This window comes from Crocodylus porosus, unplaced genomic scaffold, assembly GCF_001723895.1.
Source record: "Crocodylus porosus isolate Cpor-Errol unplaced genomic scaffold, CroPor_comp1, whole genome shotgun sequence".
Lineage (NCBI taxonomy): Eukaryota > Metazoa > Chordata > Crocodylia > Crocodylidae > Crocodylus > Crocodylus porosus.
The window spans coordinates 37,517,949-37,538,624 of NW_017728912.1; the positions used below are offsets into that span (position 1 = coordinate 37,517,949).

At 44.2% G+C, this 20,676-nt stretch overlaps 1 protein-coding gene across 1 annotated transcript; it reads left to right on the forward strand.

Annotated features, from left to right (window-relative positions):
* Positions 1-1,076: 1,076 nt before the first annotated feature.
* EPGN (epithelial mitogen) lies at positions 1,077-16,629 on the forward strand. Its single transcript, XM_019534295.1, has 5 exons — positions 1,077-2,144; positions 2,685-2,774; positions 13,514-13,631; positions 14,509-14,661; positions 15,053-16,629. Exons 1-5 carry the CDS (start codon positions 2,108-2,110, stop codon positions 15,105-15,107), a joined length of 453 nt encoding a protein of 150 aa, XP_019389840.1. The 5' UTR covers positions 1,077-2,107; the 3' UTR covers positions 15,108-16,629.
* The last annotated feature ends 4,047 nt before the right edge of the window (positions 16,630-20,676 follow it).

Below are 20,676 nucleotides of genomic sequence, written 5' to 3' on the forward strand. Positions count from 1 at the left end.
GATACTGGCTACCAGAAGGGGAGCTCCCTGTGCCGGGGGACCAGCTGCCACTGTTGCCCCTGGGAGAGCCTCCTACATGCAGGGCTTGCCACAACATGTACACCCACAGGGGAACAGGTAAAGGTCAGGTGCTAGCTATCTGTCCCCAGGCTCTGTCCCTTAGGCGCCCCCACCCCATGGCCACCCATATCAGGAGGGCATGCATACAATCACAGGACTTCACTTGTAAGTAGTTGCACAGGAAAGAGGGTGTTTAAATGTTGAGTGGTCGGCGGTGGAGGGGCTCTGTTGGGGAAGGAGGCAATGGGAGGGTCTGTTTGTTAGGGAAGGAGGGGGGAGGAGAGTGTTTTTTGTCAAAAAAATGCTGTGATGCTAATTAGCATTGTGGCAAACGTGCATATGCAGTACATGCAATTTGTGGCACTGCAGGTGGTTTTGCAGTGCCACAAACTGCATGTGTTCACTCGTGGGGATGTACCTGTTGTGGATATGGGTAGGATTAATTCTCCATTGTGTGTATGAAAAGCAAAATGCACTCGATCCAATAATCCTCCTGGACTGTAATGTCTTGTCGAGGTTACCCACTCACATAGAAAACAGTACTAACTATCCAAACTGTACACAAGTTGAAACCCCATGAAAGTATAGGTGTGCCCCAAGTTATTCAAAAAGTCCTGCTCAATATAGTACAAACAAACAGAAGGAGGCAGTCTCCTTGCCAATAATTTCCAAGACTGTCTTTCCAGCCAGTACTCTGCCTCAGAAGAAGCACTCTTTGGCTTCCTGCCTGGGTTGTGCTACCATGTTTTCTGGCTTTTCATTTCTTCCCACACTGACACAGATACCTACAAAGTAGGCACATGTACACGTGCATTAATGTGCCATAGTTACTGTGCATTAAGTTTAGTAGCTGTAATAACAGGTGCTAACTGAATGCACCATAACCAATGCTACTGAACAGTAGCACCAGTGCATACCTCTTTGGTAATGTGAATGTGCAGTGAACTAATTCTACTGGGCATTAGTGTATTAGCACAGCTTTTGCTGTGACACACCAATGTGCAGTAGAATTTGTCTACTGCAGATTTAGCATCTCGTGTAGATGCGCTCAGTGTCTCAGCCCTCATTTGTTTGGCTGGGTTCTAGGGAAGCCCTCTGACACACATGGCTCAGCCTCTGCCCAGGCCTTGCACAGGGCCACTGGCCCTGCCATTGTTTCACCTATCACCAAGTAAAAAGATATTTAACTTAGCCCATTTACTCATTTAGCCCAAATAAAAGTTGTCTACCATGCCAACCAGCCACAGTGAAGTCTGGTTTCCCATAGACCAGGGGGAGGTAGTTAGCCTGGTGAGTCTGAAGGCAGTCAGAAAACAGTGTAAATATGTACCTTTATAGACTAACTAAATGAGATATACATAGAGAGAGTACAAGCTTTCATGAACCTAAGTTCACTTCATCCCAAGCACACTTGCTATTACCCACCAGCCTGAATTAACATAACATCCCCTTTACTTTGGTACTTGAATACCTCATAGTCTTTAAAATATTTCTTTTCACAGTATTACAGGCACAGTAAGGTTAAATGATATTCCCAGGGTCACAGAAGAAATCTATGGTGCAATCAAAAGCTGGAGCTCTCTCTCCAAAATCCTGTGCCAATGCTTTAAACACCTGACTCAGCCCTCCGCTCTAAAAGTAGTATAACAAGATGCAATTCACATAGGAAATATGTTTACAGCACGTGGATACATTTAGTTTCACCAGCTTCTGTGTTTCTGCATCTTATTTCTCTACTCTGACAAATCCTAAATTTCTCCAGAAAATAGCATCCTTGCATAAACAATCACGCCCACAGGTAACAGGAAGCAGATACTTCAACATAAAGCTTATTCCCATTGTCAGACAATGGTTGTTTCCTAAATAAACGTGTGGTTTCCCTGAGGCTCTAGGTCATTGCCAGTTGCACTTTTTTTTTAATTGGTAAGAACAGCAGATGACGCTTCATGGTATATAAGTACATAAAAGACACAGGAGCACAGATAAGCAGAACTACCTAGCTACGTGGATAGAAGAAAGGAAAAGGGTTGTTAAGCTGCTGCTAGCTATGGCATTTGGAGTGCTAATATATATTTTGCTAAAAGGTAGGTTTGTTGGGTGTTTGTTCTTGTTTCTCATGGATGTAAGATCATTTTGAACGATATATTTGTTCAAAAGTAGTATTTTGTAACAAGCAGTGGAAAAAATACAAAAAAGCTTAAATTATTCCAAAGCAAAATTATTTTCAGCATGCTTTCTGACTTTGCTGATTTTTTAGAAGACATGCTTTAAATTTAGATTAATTAGGTTTGGTTTGGTTTTTAAAAAAGAATGGCTAGTAATAGAATGGCTGTCAGTAAATATATATGTTTTGTACATCACACTGCAGATATCCAGCTATGTCCAATACATGATAATTACAACAGGGTATATAAAAGCATGGATTGGCATTTTGAGAGTTTACAAATAGTAAACAACAACTAAAGCTGTGGAAAAGGCATTTAAGGAGGGAAAAATATGACAACTCTCATTATTTAAATTTAGTACATCTTAACAGCATTAAGCAGACTTGTTTGTACAGATAGCATAAGTCTTATGTGTAGATATGCTAAGTGTTAAAGTATATATGTATTTGTATTATACAGCAACAGTGGCATTGAGTGAAGAGGCAGCTATTACCATTTCATCACTCACCACAGAACTGTGGAATAATTGGACAAAAAAGGATGCAGAAGGTATTTCTACTCTGCTCTGTATTGCATCAAATAATTATTTAGAGACTGAAAAAATAGCCTTTTTTCTTAGTTTAGCTGGTTTCATGTGGTTATCTTAATGTCATTCTGTCACTTAGCCAGCATCAAATGACAGTGTTTATTGGAATATAAAAATGTATCTGCATTTAAAATACTTTTTGGACCAACACCTTATTTTACTTGCAACTCCAAACCCCTGCAGTGATATTAGCTTTCAGTTACTATTTTTCCACATCATAAGTGAACTGGTGACTGAAATGAAAGGCTCTTTAGTTCACGATAAACAGTTTTTTGAGGGATTCTGTAACTCCCTAGGATAGATTCTGTGCCTTCTTGAAGGTCATTTATGCCATTCCTAATCATTATTCAATTTCTAACTTGCATCATCTCTTTCCTAAATCTAAATTTGTAAGTACCTCAAGTGAGAAGGCAGATGATGTACTTATAATTTTAAATTAAGAACTTATCATTGCTGTTGCAAAGCTTCTTTATGTGTTCCAGTTTCACTTTTGATTAGCACAACCTCTGCCTTCTCTTAGTAGATGAGCTCTTTTCTTAACAAAGGTCAATTTAAAGATGACCTTAAGAAGCTATTTATATGCCAAGTACAGAGCTTTGTGCTTCCCTTGAAAGCTCTCATCTTGGTTCTGCTTCAGGCGTTAATGATACAATTACTTGTTTTTAGGAAATGAGATCTTGAACTCACAACTTTTCAGGCTTGTAAAGGAAGAATGGATTTTAAAATATGCAATTTTTAAATGTTATTTGAAATTTTAAAGTTTACATATATTATAGTAATAGTAGGTCATCTAAGGTGTTTTTAAAGGGGTTTTCAGTCAGTCAGTGAGATTATTTTCCTCCTACCGTCATTCATAAAGAGTTAAAACACTGCTGCTGTTGACAAACCTTAGTCATTGTAACATGAGTGATGGGTGCATGCAAGTGTTAACATTATTGAAAAAGGATCATAATGTCTTGACCTGTGTTTTTTCTACATGCAGTTCCCTCTTTTATCAGTGTAAGCATAAGCTATGATCTGGTAGTATGTTTCCCTATGACATATCCCCTATATGTAGTTAATGAAAAATCACAGTCCTCTTACATGTCAGATGTCTATAGCAGTTGTCCTGCAATTCATTAAATTAGCTTTTCTCTTTGAAATACTGTCAGTGTTATTCACAGACAATTATATTATAAGGCCAGATTCTTACAAACAAGAGTTTTGCTTGCATGAACACACCCATGTGTATTCTTATATCACTTCCATTTGTACCTGCTGCAGATGTGTATATACACAGGATACATGCACATTCAGTTAGACGTTTTCTCTCACAGCTGTAGGGATTGTATACATACATGGGAGCATACAGTTTCACACAAGGTTTGCCATATACAAGAAAGCCTCTATTTCTTATAAGGTTTAACCCTTCAAAGGTTAGAATCAATATTTCAGGAAGGAAAGTACTTTAAGAATCTTATGTGACACTGGCCACATTTATCCAGTCCATTTTTACAGGCTCCATTTCCAATAGATGGAAAAGCAATTAAATGCCGAACCAGGGAAGTTCATCACAAAAGTACATTGATAACAAACCCTTATGAAACTATTTCCCAAGCAAATACCATGTTGGAATTGGCAATTTACTCTGCAAAATTTACTAGGAGATGCTTTGTGAGAAATGGTGGTTATCTGGTCAAATCAGAGTTGAATCAGACCACATCGTTCAGGCATTCCTTAGCTCTGCCTCCAAGGCCCATGAGTCCTGCAGCTGGACCTCTGATTCCACCACCAGCTGCTGCAGAAGACATCCAGTTCTGGGCACCACACTTCAAGAAGGATGTCTGGACAGCAGTCTTTCCTGCCCAGAGCAGGAGGGGGAGGGGCTGGGCTCGATGATCTCACAAGGTCCGTTCCAGCCCTAAACTTCTGTTAGTCTGTGTGACAGTGTGGTTCTGCATCTGTCTCTGGTGGAGCTGGCACATCCACAAAGCCCCAACTGTGGGTGGCAGTGACCCTGAGGCTGTATCCCAGATGCCAAGGGTGGCCTCTCCCCTGTGTGCAGCTGCAGCACCTGTGGAGCCATAAGACAAAAGTGGGTTGTGAGAGTTTGCAACATTTCTTGGATGAGATGTTCTGTACCAGAGGCTGTGTGCTGCCTGGCCTTAGATTGGAGATCAGGCCTGAATGGGTGTCCAGGGACCATGGTAACTCAGCCAGACAGGTCTGGCCCCAGGCAGTCACCCACCAAGACCCTTGTCCTGGGATCAGTGGACCTCTGAATGCTGGCTGCAGACAGCCTACCTCTCTCACCCCATTCCCAGACTGAGACAGGCCAGGCTCCTAGCAGCACCTGCTGCCACAGCTTCAGACCCCACTCCCCCACTTCTGCTCTTGCAGGCCAGTCACTGTCCTGTGCTGCCACCCAGCCCATAGTACCTTGTCTTGGTGGGGCTCCCAAAAAACTGGAATAAGGAGCAGTCCACACCCATGTCCTCCCCATTGGGGGCCTCTCTGGGGAGGCACCTCGGAGCCAGCCTGCTGGTGTGCTGGTACTGTGTCCTGAGCATGCCTCTGCTGCACATCATGGGCAGTGCACAAGGAGCTGTTTGTGCAGATCAAGGGAAGCCTGACCCACTACATCCTGCTGATGATGATGTTCATGTTTCCCTGGGTGCACCTGTACACCTGATATGGGACCCTGAACTACAACAGTGCAGGGGGCAAGTTTGGGCTTTCCCACAACCTCTGCTGCTGCCTTGAGGGCTAATGTGGCGATGCTACATGTCCTTGCCCCCCACAACCAAAGAGACAATCACCACCAACATCGTGTTCCTCAGCATGTGAGAGGCCTGTGCCCACTTAGCTGTGGGAGCACAGGTTGCTCAGTAAAGTTCTTCACTATCTCCTGCCTCCCTGTGTGCTCTGTGGAGGAAATCTGGGACCAGGAGAGTGTGGGTGGGCTGGGTAGGGATGAGGGGCAGGAGCTGGGGTTAGGGCAGGGAGGGCCCTTCCCCCAGTGTGGGCCTTACCACGTGGCCAGGGCTGGTGTGGCTGCTCTGTCCTTGCTGTCGGTGATGATGTGTGGTTCTGATCTATCCAATGGTGGGATGCACTCTGGAGACATCCGGCTTGGCCTGCCCCCAGGGAGCAGCTGGCACTGCTGGCCGTTGGTGGTGTCATGGCCAGCCCTGCCTTGTGGCTGGCTGTGGAGCTGAGGAGTTGGTGAGGCAGGTGCTGGCCAGGGCGCCCTGAGCTGCTAGTGGAGACTACAGTCAGGGAACTCAGCAGAACAGGGTGCTGGATGCCTGAGGGGCCCTCCTCCAGTGACATGTTACTGAAAATGCTAGGCTGGGGCAGCGGCTCAGTCAGACTGCCCATGCTGCTGTAGACAGCCCAGCTGCAGACTGGGTCCCAAGGTGTAAGGATGGGTGTCGGTTGCCACATAAAGGGCCTGGACTTACAGGCACTGCTGGGCCAATAATTGTGGTTGGTCACAGCAATCCACTGTTCTCCACAGTGACCCATGCCAGTTCTCTGGGCCCTTGTATGGCTGTCCATATTCTGCTGGGCCTGGTCAGCTGCCTGCAGCACCCAGCATAGAGGCACGGCACAGGACTGGCAATTGTACAGCAGGGGCAATGCCCCACAGCACCTGCAGGCACAGGACAGATTGCTGGGGGTGGGCTGTGGGCAGGTGGCACTGGCCCTCTGGCCAGAAGCTGCCTGCCTGGTCACCTGGGCAGTGCTGTCCTGCCAGCTGTGCAGCACTGTGGTGCCAGGCAGCAGTGCTGGGCTAAAGGCAGGCTGGCAAAGCTAGGCTGCAGCCTGCCCAGGGGAAACAGCCTGGAGCACCCTCAGCCTCCCTTCTGGTGTGGCCCAGGGCTGGCGTGGCAACCCAGCCCTGGGGCAGGAGAGGCTCTTAGGCCAGAACCCTGGGGCTAGCCTGAGGCCAACCCCTTAGTGGAAGGGCAGACCAGGGAGCAAACTTGCTCCTGAGTCATGTCTACACGTTCATTACTGTGCAGTAAGCAATCCCGCTTAAATTTGCTACCTGCATTTGCAGGCAGCAAATTTAGGGAGCATTAAGGAGTTTTACTGGCTTTTTTCAGAATGGGAATAGGGACAGACCTCTTCTTTTACTGGTGCTTGGGGAACATGAAAGGGACAGAGGCTATGCCAGCTTCTCAGTGAAACAATGATGAGTGACTTAACTGCCCTGGTCCATGAACACTCAGAGATGCTGGTTTGTTCACACACACACAGCCTAACTCAGACAACACCCATATGAGCTAACTGTTGTATTGAAAAGGAAGAGTCCTTTGATGTACTTACTAGCAATAGCATTCCAAGTTAGTTTAGTAGAAATGATGGATTCCTGAAAAATGTAATTTCAGCTAAGGACATTACAGTCTGAAGCTGATCTTGGGTGTTCTTAATTCATTTAAACAAATCTACCTCTTGTGGCACTTGAAATGTTTCAGGATATTATATGAATATGTGTTTGTGAGTTGACATGTACTTTTAACCACAGGAGGGAACGTGATACATGGTAATGGTTCAGCAGAGGCACTTACTTTCTTTTACAGAAAATTTGTTGGGCTTTCTCACACTGCAAAATTTGCCAGTTTTGTCACATTCATTACTCCAGTTATCCTCCTTCTGATTTCTTGTTAGATCTTGCCAAATTTCTTTCTTTGTGTGATGCACATATGGATAAACATACAATGCTTTACTGGCTATTGTCTTTTTATATGATCTAAGGGGCATACTGATGTCTTCCTAAATCCAAATCGAAAATATGATATTTAATTTAGCATAATAATCCTAGTATTGGATTAGAAAGTATTTTTCAGATATTAAATTTATTTTAAATATTTGAAAATTAGGGACAAGTGCATTAGTGCTTTTAATATTTTCATCTTGATATAAAAACATATTCTTGCATCCTTATTTAGACAAATCTTCTATTGGTGTGTGTGTGTGCGCGCGCGCATGTGAACGAATGAGAAAGACAGAGAAAGTCTAATATTGGGCCCCTGAATTACAAGACTTCGTTTTTCAAGCTTTGTCTCAAAATATTTCCTATCCCTGTTTTTATTCCTGTTTTAAATGTATTTAAAATAACAATAATAGGTGTGATGTATCAATTTTGTACTTTTCAATATATGGAAAGCAGTAGGAGCAGTATATGGAAAGCAGTAGGTTTAGTATGATGATAGGGAAGTGGGATGGTGCCACCTCTTGGCCAATATGGATAATTTGAAAACTGGTTTAGATAAAGAGAACTGGAGATTTCAGGGCGGTTTATACACAGATTTGTAAATGTTAATAATCTGTTTTCTATGTATTTGAATTATTATAGGATCGTACGCCACAGTTTTAAGTGAATACTGACAATAGTTACCCTGAGTCGTTTCTTTTGAGGGGAGGGAGAGGGGCAGAAGACAGCAAATAAATCTAACAAATAAGTACATACACACCAGTAGCACAGCTATCCTATGTGCCCAATATGAATGTAGTACATGCTGTCAAATAAGAAGAAATTTAAATTCAAAGGCAGAGCTTAACTGTTGTAACTCCCTATCCTGAGAGAGCCTGAGAGAAGCAGTCTCTATGCACATCCTTCTATGCAGTCTAATTTGCCTAACTGCTGATTTTGTGGGTTGAGTTTGACTTAAGTACCCAGGGCTTGAATCTCAGTGATGGTCCTGACAAGGAGACAGCACAGGCATGAACTTCACGTGTATCTGTTGCTGCACTGTGTTGTAGTTTCTCTGAATTAATGTTTGAATGAAGAGTTGGAAGAAAACATGAATACATCTTGGTTCCTTGTGCCTCTGGTTCCTCTGTTTACACAGCACATTGTCTTACAAAATGTTTCCCCCCATGGGTGGGTGCTCCATGCCTCTTTTGAAAACCTGAATATATTCCCTCTATTTTTTCTCTTTTTTTCTGTCCTCCATAGTCTGGTTTCTGTGCTGATGGTCTTTTCAGCCTGCAAGCCTGGAACCAGCTCATTCTGGATGGAGTTGATCAATATAATTCCTAAGTCAGCCCAAAAATTTGCTACAGGGTGACAAAAAGTGCCCCTGAGACCAGTGGCATAACTAGGGTGGGATGACTGGGGCTCTTGGAATGAATTTGGGGGTTGGGGGGTTGCTGCTGCCTTCTGTACAATCATGCCAGCAGTGCAGTGGTAATAGGGAGTCACCACTGCCCCTGTCTCTCAAGCACCTGGGCACATCACTATGCCACTGCCTGTGACCCAGAGGATGAGGACATTGTCTACGCAAGACAGAGATTTTTGGCTGACTCGGGTGCAAGATTGGGTGACCTTATTTCCCGAGTGTGAAATGCAACACTGTTCCCCTGCTGCTCTCTCGCATGCTTAGCTGTCTCTGAGCTCCTGCTTCTGCTGAGCATGCTGAATTGTGGGGGCTGAGAAGAGGGGTGGGATGTAGAGTAACAAAGACGGCACAGTGGAGGGAAGACAGAATGCATGAGATGCTCATTGGGAACGATCCCATTTGTGTTTAGACAGTCCAATGTTAAACACACATGCCAGGCATCCCACTAAAAAGGGGGAAAAGGTGTTCATTTGCCCAAACTGATGGGATGCCTGGGGCAGATGTTTAAAACACAACTGTCCTGGCAAAAACAAGGTGTGTGGTCATGCTAGCAGAGCAAAACCAAGTTGCAGAGTAGACTTTGTCATTGACAGCATCTAATGGTTTGGCTAGTCCCTGTCAGCCTGGGTTTGGTTTATAGGACATATCACCCTCTAATCTCTAAAAAATGAGACAACATTTTCCTCAGGCTTAGGCCCACTGGCTTAAGTTGTTGCGTCAACACCGAACCCCTCCTCTCCCAGCCCTCTTCCTCACACCCCCCAAATGGATTCACTTTAAGATAAAGTATATTCCTTCCACCTCAGTAACGTTTCCTGAAAGAGAAGAATAAGCCACACATACATACCAAAGAATAAGATACTATATATATGAGCCTTCATATATGTCTTTTCCCTAAAAGACTCCAAAGCTCTTTACACTTGAAGGCAGATTTGACCATCCTTACACATATTGAGTAGTAGCTTGGACTTTATTGGGAGTGATCCCATAAGAAAAATACTGCTCACTGAGAAACTGAGACTGAATCTAGCCCTTTATATGTTCATTTTTAAACTGAAGATGTTTGTCTTTCATAAGACAGTAGCCATTTAATGTCACATAATAGCCTTCCGGAGCATTTTAGAATAGGAAGAGAAAAGGAAGAATTCACAAAAGCATGGAGGGAGTTAGCCAGACTGAGAAGAATGACTTGAATTGGAATTTGGTCAGGAAATGTGGGTTAATAGTGTTATGCTTGAGAATTATGTCATGGGCTTACTGACCACAAGGGGTCAGGAGGACATTGCACTTACATCTCACCTATAGCTTCTAAGAATGCAGGCTGCAAAAGTATGGCACTTGTGCATTGACTCAGAACTTACTCAGACAGAAGATTTCTGTTCATTGAAAAACCAGTACGATGTCTTAGTCACTATGAAGCTGAATTGTTGTCTCTGTTTATGATGACACTTTTCTTGGGGTCATAACTGAAAGCCAGTGTATATATTTAGTTTAAAGTGCAGTCAGCCATGTAAAACCATAGAATCATACAAAATTAGGGTTGGAAGGGACCTCAGAAGGTCATCTATTCCACCCCCCTGTTCAAAACAGGATCATCCCTAACTAGATCATTTCAGCCAAGGCTATTTCTAGCCAAGTCAAAAAACCCTCCAAGGATGGAGATTCCACAACCTCTCTGGATAGTCTGTTCCAATGCTTTACTACTCTCCTAGTGAGAAAATTTTCCTAATATCGAACCTAAATTTCCCTTGCAAAACACATGTCTAAAACAATTCCCTGGAAATAACTCCACCCAATCAATGACTCCTGTAATCAGGAAGTGAATCCGTTGCAATGCATATATATCTTTTGACTGCTAAGCCACTGAGCCTTCCCTTCCTTTGCTCTGCTCACATCCCAAGGCACAGGCCTTTAGCCTCTAGTTCTACCATTCTAATATTATACAAGCCTAAGTCTGCCTGTCTATCTGTCTGTAATGCTTTATTTGCACTGGGTGCTGATGGAAACTGCCAATCAGAGTGCTCTAAGCATGGGGGAGCACCACCATGATTCCAAAGCCATGTCAAAGACTGGACTGAGGGTGGGAGAGGCAAGGCCAGTGCTGCTGGCCTGGGCTCCCCCACCCCACTCCCTGCAAGAGGCAGAACATGGGACGTTAAGTGGTGGCACTCCATCTCAGCCCCCTCCACCCCCAGTTATTCTTGATGGGCAATTGGCTTGTATCAATAGATAATGATCAAAAAATCCTTAAGAAGGGCCCTAAGATGTCATCCTTCCACTGTACTCAGCCTTGGTGAGGCCACAGCTGGAGTACTGCATCCAATTCTGGGCCCCACAATTTAGGAAGAACATGGAGAAGCTTGAAAGAGTCCAGAGGAGAGCCAGGCACCTGATCAGAGGGCAAGAGAACAGGCCTTATGAAGAGAGGTTGCAAGCTATGGGACTCTTCAGCCTGAGAAACACAGGCTTGGGGTGATATGGTGGCAGCCTATAAGTACATCAGGGGTGTGCATCAGGACCTGGAGGAACACCTGCTCACCAAAGCACCCCAGGGGATGACAAGGTCCAACGGTCACAAACTCCTGCAACACCATTAGACTGGACATAAGAAAAAACTGCTTTACTGTCCATGCCCCCAAGGCCTGAAACAGACTCCCCCCAGAGGTGGTGCAAGCACCTACTCTGGATAGTTTCAAGAAACATTTCGTTGTCTATCTTGCTGGGATCCTTTGACCCTAACTGACTTCCTGCCCCTTGGACAGAGGGCTGGACCTGATGATCTTATTAGGTCCCTTCCAGCCCTAATGTCTATGAAATCTATGAAATCTAATTTATGCAATTGCAGATTTTGAATTACCATTATTGGGAGCAAGCAGCTAGTCATTTGAGGCATCTTAATGCAGCAGCATACCTACAGCCCTGCTGGACTGAATGCACCTGATCTGTTTGTTCTTCAAAGTTAAGCAATTCTGATCATAACTTGTGTATGGATGAGAGATCACTGGAAAATAATGGTTGCCGTTGGTGGAAGCTGAGGAGCTGTGGTTGAACATTTGGCAAATATTTGTTTGCAGAAACTGAGAAGAAAAGCTTTGTTTGCTTTACCACTGCAATGCACTGATAGGAGTACAAAAATGCAATAGCATTTTCTCTTTTTGATTAAAAACAATCCTACCAAGTTAGACTAGGAGCGTGGACTGAGAGATTGAACTATGCGTCCCTGGGCTTGTTAAGATCCTAATGTCTTAACGGTGTTAAGCCTGAGCCTGAATTGATTCAATCTGAGCAGGTTAGTGTAACCTGGCCAGGCTGAACCTGTTTGTAATGGCACAGACATCCCCTCTGGACTGAAGAATGCAGGCACATGCCTACAGTGGCCTAGGCTAGAAGCTGGGGGCCCTCCCTCCCCTCCCAAAGCTCTGAGCTGAGGGGGGCATGGCCAGGCCCCAGCAGGACTCTCTGTTTAGAGAGGGGTTTCCCCGCACTACCCCTTGCTGCTCCTTGCCAGCAAAACCAGCAGGGAGTACACAGTATTTACTTGCACAGCAGGGGGTTACACAATGTTTATCAGCCCATCCAGAAAACAAAAGCCTTTCTCATTAATTAAAACTCTTCTTTTAGCTCCAAAAAGCCCTAAGTGGACACTGTTCTGCCTGCCTTACACAGACACCTCTCTGTATCAGCTAGCAAAGCATGTGCTGGCTCTGATCCATGTTGTGGCAGAGAGGTGGGGGGGAATACCTGCTTGAGCAGGGAGTGGTTGGTGGGGGGCAGGGCAGGGGAAAGCCAGCCAGATACTACTGTACCTGCAGTTTCTGCTAGAGCTCCAGCTAAGGAGCAGAGAGGAGGAGCCAGGTCTGCTGTGGAGCAGAGAGCCCTGCCCAGGGCTTCAAAGCATCTGGGATGCTGGGGGACTCTGGTTTAAGTTAAACCAGGAAGGGGTCTGGGACAGACATTGCATAAACTGGTTTGATCCAAATCAGTTAAGTCTGACACTACATTCAGTCAGGTTTATCTCAAACTGGTTTCAGCCATTTTCACACTGGTTTATGTGCTCTGAACATCTGTTCTGTTACAGCAGGGGCAGGCAATTATTTTGGGCAGAGGGCCACTTACTGAATTTTGGCAAGCCATCAAGGGCCACATGACAGGCAGCCCAGGGCAGATAAATATTAATTTTCTAACTTTTTTAGGGGCTCTGCAGGCCAGATAGAATAGCCTGGCAGGCCTCATGTGGCCCCTAGGCCGCATTTTGCCCACCTCTGTGTTACAGGCTTAAACCAGTTTCTGATTACTTAAACAGGTTTATGTGTAATGTTTGTCTCTAGCCTAGGTGTTCATGATGTGAACTATGTGTATGAACATTTATTTAGAAAAAATATTTTATTTAAAACTCATGTTTGAAAAGGCTCTACACTAAAGCATCCTGGTATTTCTGTTCTGCTATGGTCAGCAATATTTACATCACATTAAGCTTGCATGCAATGGTATTTTCATTTGCAAATACTTAATCGTTATTGATGTTTCCAATAATATTTTCAGATAATTTTATTTCTCCAAATGTAATTTTCATTTTTCTCCTTTCCCAGCAGAGCATACAGGAGGAGCTGTATTCCTGAAGCTTATGCAATCCTGTCTTGAAGATCATCACAGTTATTGTATTAATGGTCTCTGTGCTTTTCATAATGAACTCAAGAAACCCATATGCAAGTAAATAAATGGCATTTTTAAATACACATTCTCAGAACAGTTAGATGAGCTTGTATATTTTATGTTATATGTAATTATTGTGCTCATGTGTTAGATGGTCTTTAGTGGAACATTAATTTAAGCATGTGGGCAGTTCCACTGAAGTCAATGGTGCCTCCCGCCATGTTTCACATGCATACCAGAGAGAGAGAGCTTGACAGCATGAGAGTGGCAGGCTTCACTGCCTCATTTCAGAGTGTGGGAGTGCGTGGAGAGAGTGTACCCATGAGTGACCCACCTGAGAGGCATCAAGGAAGTGGTGATACCAAAGGGGATACTTGGTTGTGGGGCAGGTTTTATGCCAGGCCTGTGCCTGCTGTACTGCAGAGTTCTCTAACACTACCATGGTTCGAATGCTCATTAGAACCACCCATGGGATCACCAAAGCTAAGTGTCTTTTGCCTGCACCCTCCCTCTTGAAAGATATGTCTGCGTAACTTCAGCATAGTGAAGACATATCACTATGTCTTCACTATCACTATGTCTTCACCTTGAACTAGCAAGCTCAGGTACTGGTAGCAGTCAGCCAGGATGGAACTCAACATAAGCTGCAAAACCTACCCTCAAAATGACTGTACTTAACCTTTGCTGTTCAACATGTTGCCACATCAAGACTGCTACCAGTCCCTAAACTAGCTAGGGATGTCTTCACATCTGGACATCTGGCAGCTTTCATAAATAAAGGTTTCTGATTGCGTGACAGGCTGTTCATATCCGGAGTCAGTTTACTTCTTCATTTCAGAGGTAACTCAATTAAAACGTATCCAAACTTTAAAGTATTGTACAGCAGTTGCATGTTTAAGATTTCCTGAATAGCCTTGTATTTTTTTTCTTATAGGTGCCTTGCAGGCTACAATGGGGAGAGATGTGAGCACTTAACATTAAATTCTTTTGCACATGATTCTTATGAGCACTACATTGCAGTGGGCATTGGCGTTGGAATGTTACTGAGTGGGATTGTTGGCATAATCTACTGCTATTTTAGAAAGAGGTATGGGAAAAAAACAGAGGTATGTTCTGTAGAATAAGAAGTGTTGTAAACATTTCTAAATCATTGAGAATACTCCAAAGCATGGCCCAGTTTCATGGCGAGGGTTTAAAATTTAAAAAGGTGATCTTCCTCTGAATAATGTGACAAATTGTGGTGAGGATTATCGATGTGTTAAAGTAGGAGAATCAAAAATCTGTGTTTAGCACTGTCGCTTGTTGATTGTATGACTTGACACATCACTTAAATGCTTTATCAATCTATGAAATAGTTTTGAAACTATTTATCAAATCTGATTTCCTTGTGATTATTTCATGAGCAGGATTTTGCTCTGCTTTGCATATTACAGGTCTACAAGCATGTGCTTAAATTCATATGGTGTTATCCATTTTAGATGCAGGAAGTTAGAATCACCTTACAAAGTCCGCACTGGGGAGATGGCATTGTGAGAGCCTGACATGGGACCCTTCCTAATTTGCCTGTAGAGGTTCTGAATTGAAAGAACTACTGGTGCCAGCACAATGTGAGCATGTACCAGAGCCTGGATGATGACCTGAAACACTGGGAACTGAATATAGTTGATATGTCAGTGGAATGTCTGCAGAGCTGCCTGGCGTCATTCACGTTGGAGAACGACCATGTTGCTTTAGTAAAGGTTGTTGGATGATATGACTGAGTCAAAATATCTGAGAAACCCTCCTGTCTACCACTGCTCTGCTCCAGTTCACTTGTTAGTGGTGGAAGACTGTTTCTCTGAATTGCTTTCAGCCATTTCAAGTTCTCATGGTTTGTCTTTGAAGGAAAAGCACAATACATCTCAATGATGGAGCAGCCTTCTAGGTATCACGCATTTCTGAAGGCAAAAACCAATCTGGCCATCTTCTGTTTTCCCAGTATTCTCTGGGCCAAAAGGAAATGTCTGACACAACTACTGCAGATGCTAGATGCAATATGATCTGTACTTCTGTTGCCACAATGGACAAAAGCATTAAAAGCTTTAGAAGGGAAATGGATAATTCATAAAAGATATCATTTAAACTAAGGAAAATAAAAATAATCCAGTTATGGAAAAATAATATAAAATATCAGACTATGAGATATCGGGGCATTGTTGGTTCTGGTTTTGACCAAAAAAAAAGGATCACTTAACTATGTGGACAATGTTGGACCTTCCCTTCCATCCTGTAACAACTCACCATATTGCCAGGCTTGTCAGGTAGACCTCACCTTGCATAGAGATGTCTGATTGTGCTAGGCATAGACTCCTGTTGCTGTGGAAAATGGAATTTCATATCAAAACTCACTAATATAGTTCTGCTCAGGGGAAAGAGACATTTTGCTTCTTTCTCATGGAATGGATAGAATATCAGCATTAAAAAAGGATAAAATTGTGAAAGGGAATGTACACTTCTCTGTACTGCCCAATGTAATATTACTCCTTTTCTTTGATTCCTTTCCCTACCAGTAGGTTTAAGCCATGTCTTCAGACCAGGAGATTTGTTCCTGATCTATGGGAAGAAAATGAGTTCAGAAGACTATGACAATTAAGGGACTTTACAGCTTCTGATTGATATTTGGAATATTGTTGGTGCTGATAATACTGAACATTACTCAGAGTGGTTTTCATTTCAGCTGCTGGATACTAATCCTGGCTCACAGCTTTTATTAGACCCTTCCAAGAAAAAGGAATTAAAATGCTCAAATGTCCATCATGATGTGCAAAGCCCTATTTAGATGCCTAATATTAAGTACACAGTTTTAAAACTGGGCTCACTCATGTGTGTTCCCTTTAAGCAAGGGCTGCAAGCTACGGGGTTTTTTGTAACATTACTGAGAGTGCTAATACTAAGAATGAGGTACATATGAAAGAATCCAGTTTAACAGAAACAAGCCTTTTGTCATAAGTACTCCTAGAGATAGAGCGCTTGGCACAAAGGCTGCCTATAGATGTGCTTGTTTGTGTTCTAATTAGAATGCGCCAGTGCCGCCTCACCATTGTGTGTATTAAGTACCCTGCATTTCAAAATGGCCTCAGGGATGCTTTAACTAAACCCTGTCAAATGAGCTTTAGCCAAAGCACGCCTGTGGCCACTGCGAAATGTGGGGGGGCTTAAGACATGTGATGGTGAAACACTTTAATTAGAACGGCTGTCTGGGAACCACTCTAATTTAAACACCTCCCCCACTCCTCCCACCTCTGAGCACATATATAGGCAGCCAGTGTGGTCGAGGTCTGTAACTAGGACTTCTAGACAATCAGATAATGCATGCAATAACATCATGGCATGCAGTGGTTGGTAAGACATGCCTTAGCAGCAAAAATGAGCCAGCCTGTCCTTCACAGAAGGATTAATACAATAGTAAGGAGCTGGACTGATCTCCCTTGCCATCCATTTTCTCTAGGTATTGTAGTGAACATTTTTCAAGAACCATTGGTTTGGTTTCTATCTGCCTGACCTACCAGTCCTCTTCTTTCTCAAGATAAACTCACCAAATTTTCCCACTGTCCATATTCTCACGTATTAGATTATTCTTTTATTTTTCCACACTTTGAAGGGCAATTTCTGCTTTTAGTTTTCAGTCCTGAGTGGCTTTGCCAACATACACTGGTTTCACACATGCGTGAAAAATTTAGAAATGGACAATTGGTTACTGCACTGAACACCTGCTAGGACCTTATGCACAGCTAAGAGAAAGCAGGTGAGAGGATTTCCTGTCAGTCTCTCATGAAATTGAAGGTAGTCCAGTAGGTCAAAGGATCTAAATATCTCCCCTCACTGACAATGATCTATACACACAAGGTACATATTATGCAGATTATGTATGTTTCTGGTAGGAATAATCTTTGTGCATCAAATGGCTGCTTGCCAGAATATAACCCTACAGTAATGCAACTTTTGTATGCCAAGTTTTGGGGGGATGGTATTAGTTTGGCCACTAGGACTTTATAATCCTAAAAAGTTTACACACAGAGAGACACATTTTGTTCCACCTCTGTATAGACACCCTGGCTGGAATTTTTGAGGCTCATTATGTGCCTAGGTGGCCTCTCTGTGCCTGGAGATGTGCACACTTAATTCTTGTTTTGTGGGTGTGGCTGCGCATAGAAACAAAAAGGCTCAGGGAGGTGGCTAAGGAGACTTTGTGGCATGAAATGTAGGTGTGCTCAGGGCACACCTAAATTGTTAGGTGCTTTTCCAGGTTACTCTCTGGTGCCAGGCAGCCCTGGAGAAGCTGCCTGGGGAAAATATCTGAGGCCTTCTGTTAAGGGAAGAAAAGTTCCTTTAAAGAAACTGAATGAATATTTCAGTACAAATGGAAGGTTTATGCATCCAAGTGACGCAGGTCTGGAAGAGAAGAAATGAGGAGAGGAGGTGCTTGCTGTATTTTTCCACTGCCTTTTCATGAAAGGCCCTTATGCCTCCAAGGAGTGCATCCTTGCCAACCAAGTGCTGTGATCTCCTCAGAGCCCAAGCACAGCTAAGCTGGACTCATAGGTCATGGCAGTGGTTGAGGGTGAGAGCCACGAGCAGTTTCCACGGAGGAAGCAGGTGGCGTGAGAGAAGAGGGTGCTGTTACCTCTGACCCACGGCATTTCACCAGCTTCCCTTAGTGCCTAAGACAGGTGTGTCATTGAGCAGTTGACTCAGGGTCCCTACAAAAGAGGTACACAGTATGATGGATCCTTTGTGGAGTCAGCCATGCTGGGCCTGCATGCTCTGGGCTCCTGTTTTGTGTTTCAGCCTAGCTAATGTAATTCCCTCACATAACCTGCTCTGGCTCTAGGCAGGAACCAAGGTCTGCTCCCCTACCTCAATCAGGTGGGAGTGACTTAGTGGCTCCCTAGAACTATATAAAGGGTGTACATCAGGATCTGAGGGAACACCTGCTCACCAGAGCACCCCAAGTGTCAGACAGTCACAAACTCCTCCTAGACTGTTTCAGGCTGGACATAAGGAAAAACTTCTTTATTGTCCGAGCCCCCAAGGCCTGGAATAGACTGCCTCCAGAGGTGGTGCAAGCACCTACTCTGGACTCTTTTAAGAAACATTTGGATGCCTATCCTGCTGGGATCATTTGACCTGACTTCCTGCCCCTGAGGCAGGGGGCTCAACTTGATGATCTTCCAAGGTCCGTTGCAGCCCTAATGTCTATGAAATCTATGAATCTATGAAATTTGCATACAGTAATATGATGTGCTGATAGAATCCTTGTTATAGATGCTCATACTTCAAAAATCATCCCATCAGCAGTAGGAGGCACATTAGTTAATGCATTCAGGGCCCTGACATGGACACTGGTGTACTATGCCTCTGCTTTGGTGGCTGTGCTGATCAGTGCCCTTCCCAGCTTTGCTGAACTCATGGTGGAAAATAACAACCAACCTGCTTGGCCAGTTATTCACTCCAGAATTTACCTTCTGAACACCACATCCGTCAGTCGACTCAGTACCCCGCCATATCCCCCTGCAAACACACACTTCTTGCCACACACACATAGAGTGAGGCAGTCTCTCCAGAGAATTCCCCTCCCCCCTCATCTTCCTGACCACTTCTCCTATTTTTATGTCCTTCCTCTTAATAATGTTCAACATAAATTCTTCTGCCCTAACTGCTCTGGGGGGGAAAACTGATCTAGGTAGTCTGGAAGGTGCATCTCTACCTTGCCTCCTGCTTTAGAGATACTAATTTCTATCATTCTCCCTTTATCTTTTCTCTCACCTGCTTCTGCCAACCTGTAGTGCTCAACTGTTTCTGCTACTTCACTGCAATCTAAGTGAGACCCAGGCATTGCTGTCAGGCAGCAAGGGAGGAAGTAGTTACCAGCAAGACCTGAAAGAGCCTCTTCCCTTTTGTTTCCTTCCCTACCCAACCCTCTATACAGAAGTCATTCTGTGACAGAATGAAAAGGGACAGAATGAAAATTTCACTTTCCAAATTAAGCAAGTCCAGACATCTCCAATGCCAGTATATACAGCTGTCATCCACTGAGTGAATGTTTGCTGAGGTACTGGCCCACTGACAAGGCACCAGGAAAAAAAGAACAGAAACTACAGAGGAGCGTAGGGCACCTGTGGCATTTCTGGTGCCTTGGGTCCCTTTGGTTCTTGTCCTCCAAACCAGCTGGTTTGCACCTCCCTCATTGTCCCAGCTGCCCAGTGTGTACCAGCCTCCTCTAGCTCAGTGATCTTTCCTCTCATCTATTGCTTAAACTTCCCTGGTGGGTATGTGTTTTTTATTACTTTCGTATTTATGCTTCTCAAAATTAAAAAGTTTACAGTTGGGTAAATGTGCTGTATGTGACTTCCACTTAACTCTGAAGCATGCCAGGGAAATACAGGTTTCCCAATCCAGATATGATGTAGGTTAAAGATAATCAGATACAGACCCATGGAAAACATGGCTGGCCCTGGGAAACATGGCTTTTCATAGTTGTAGGGTCGGAAGGGACCTGAGCAGATCATCAAGTCCAACCCCTGCCATGGCAGGAAAGAGTACTGGGGTCAAACGACCCCAGCAAGGTGATTGTGTAGCTTTGTCTTAAAGACCCCCAGGGTAGGAGCCAGCATCACTTTGCTTGGAAGTTGGTTCCAGATCCTAGCCGCTCTCACAGTGAAGTAGCACCTCCTGATGTCTAATCTGAATTTACCCTCTGCCAGCTTGTGACCGTTATTCCTAGTCACCTCTCTTAGTGCTCAGAGGAACAGGGACTCCTCCAATGCCTGCTGGTCCCCTCTGACTAGTTTGTAACAGGCCACTAGATTCCCCCTCAGCCTGCTGTTGTAGAGGCTGAACAGGTTCAGGTCCCATAACCTCTCTTCATAAGGCCTGACCTGCTGCCCTCCGATCATGCAGGTGGCCCTCCTCTGGACCGTCTCCATGTTGTGCACATCCCTCCTGAAGTGCGTAGCCCGGAACTGGATCCAGTACTCCAGCTGTGGCCTGACCAGTGCCGCATAGAGGGGGAGGATCACCTCCCTGAACCTGCTTGTGATGCATCTGTGGATGCATGACAAGG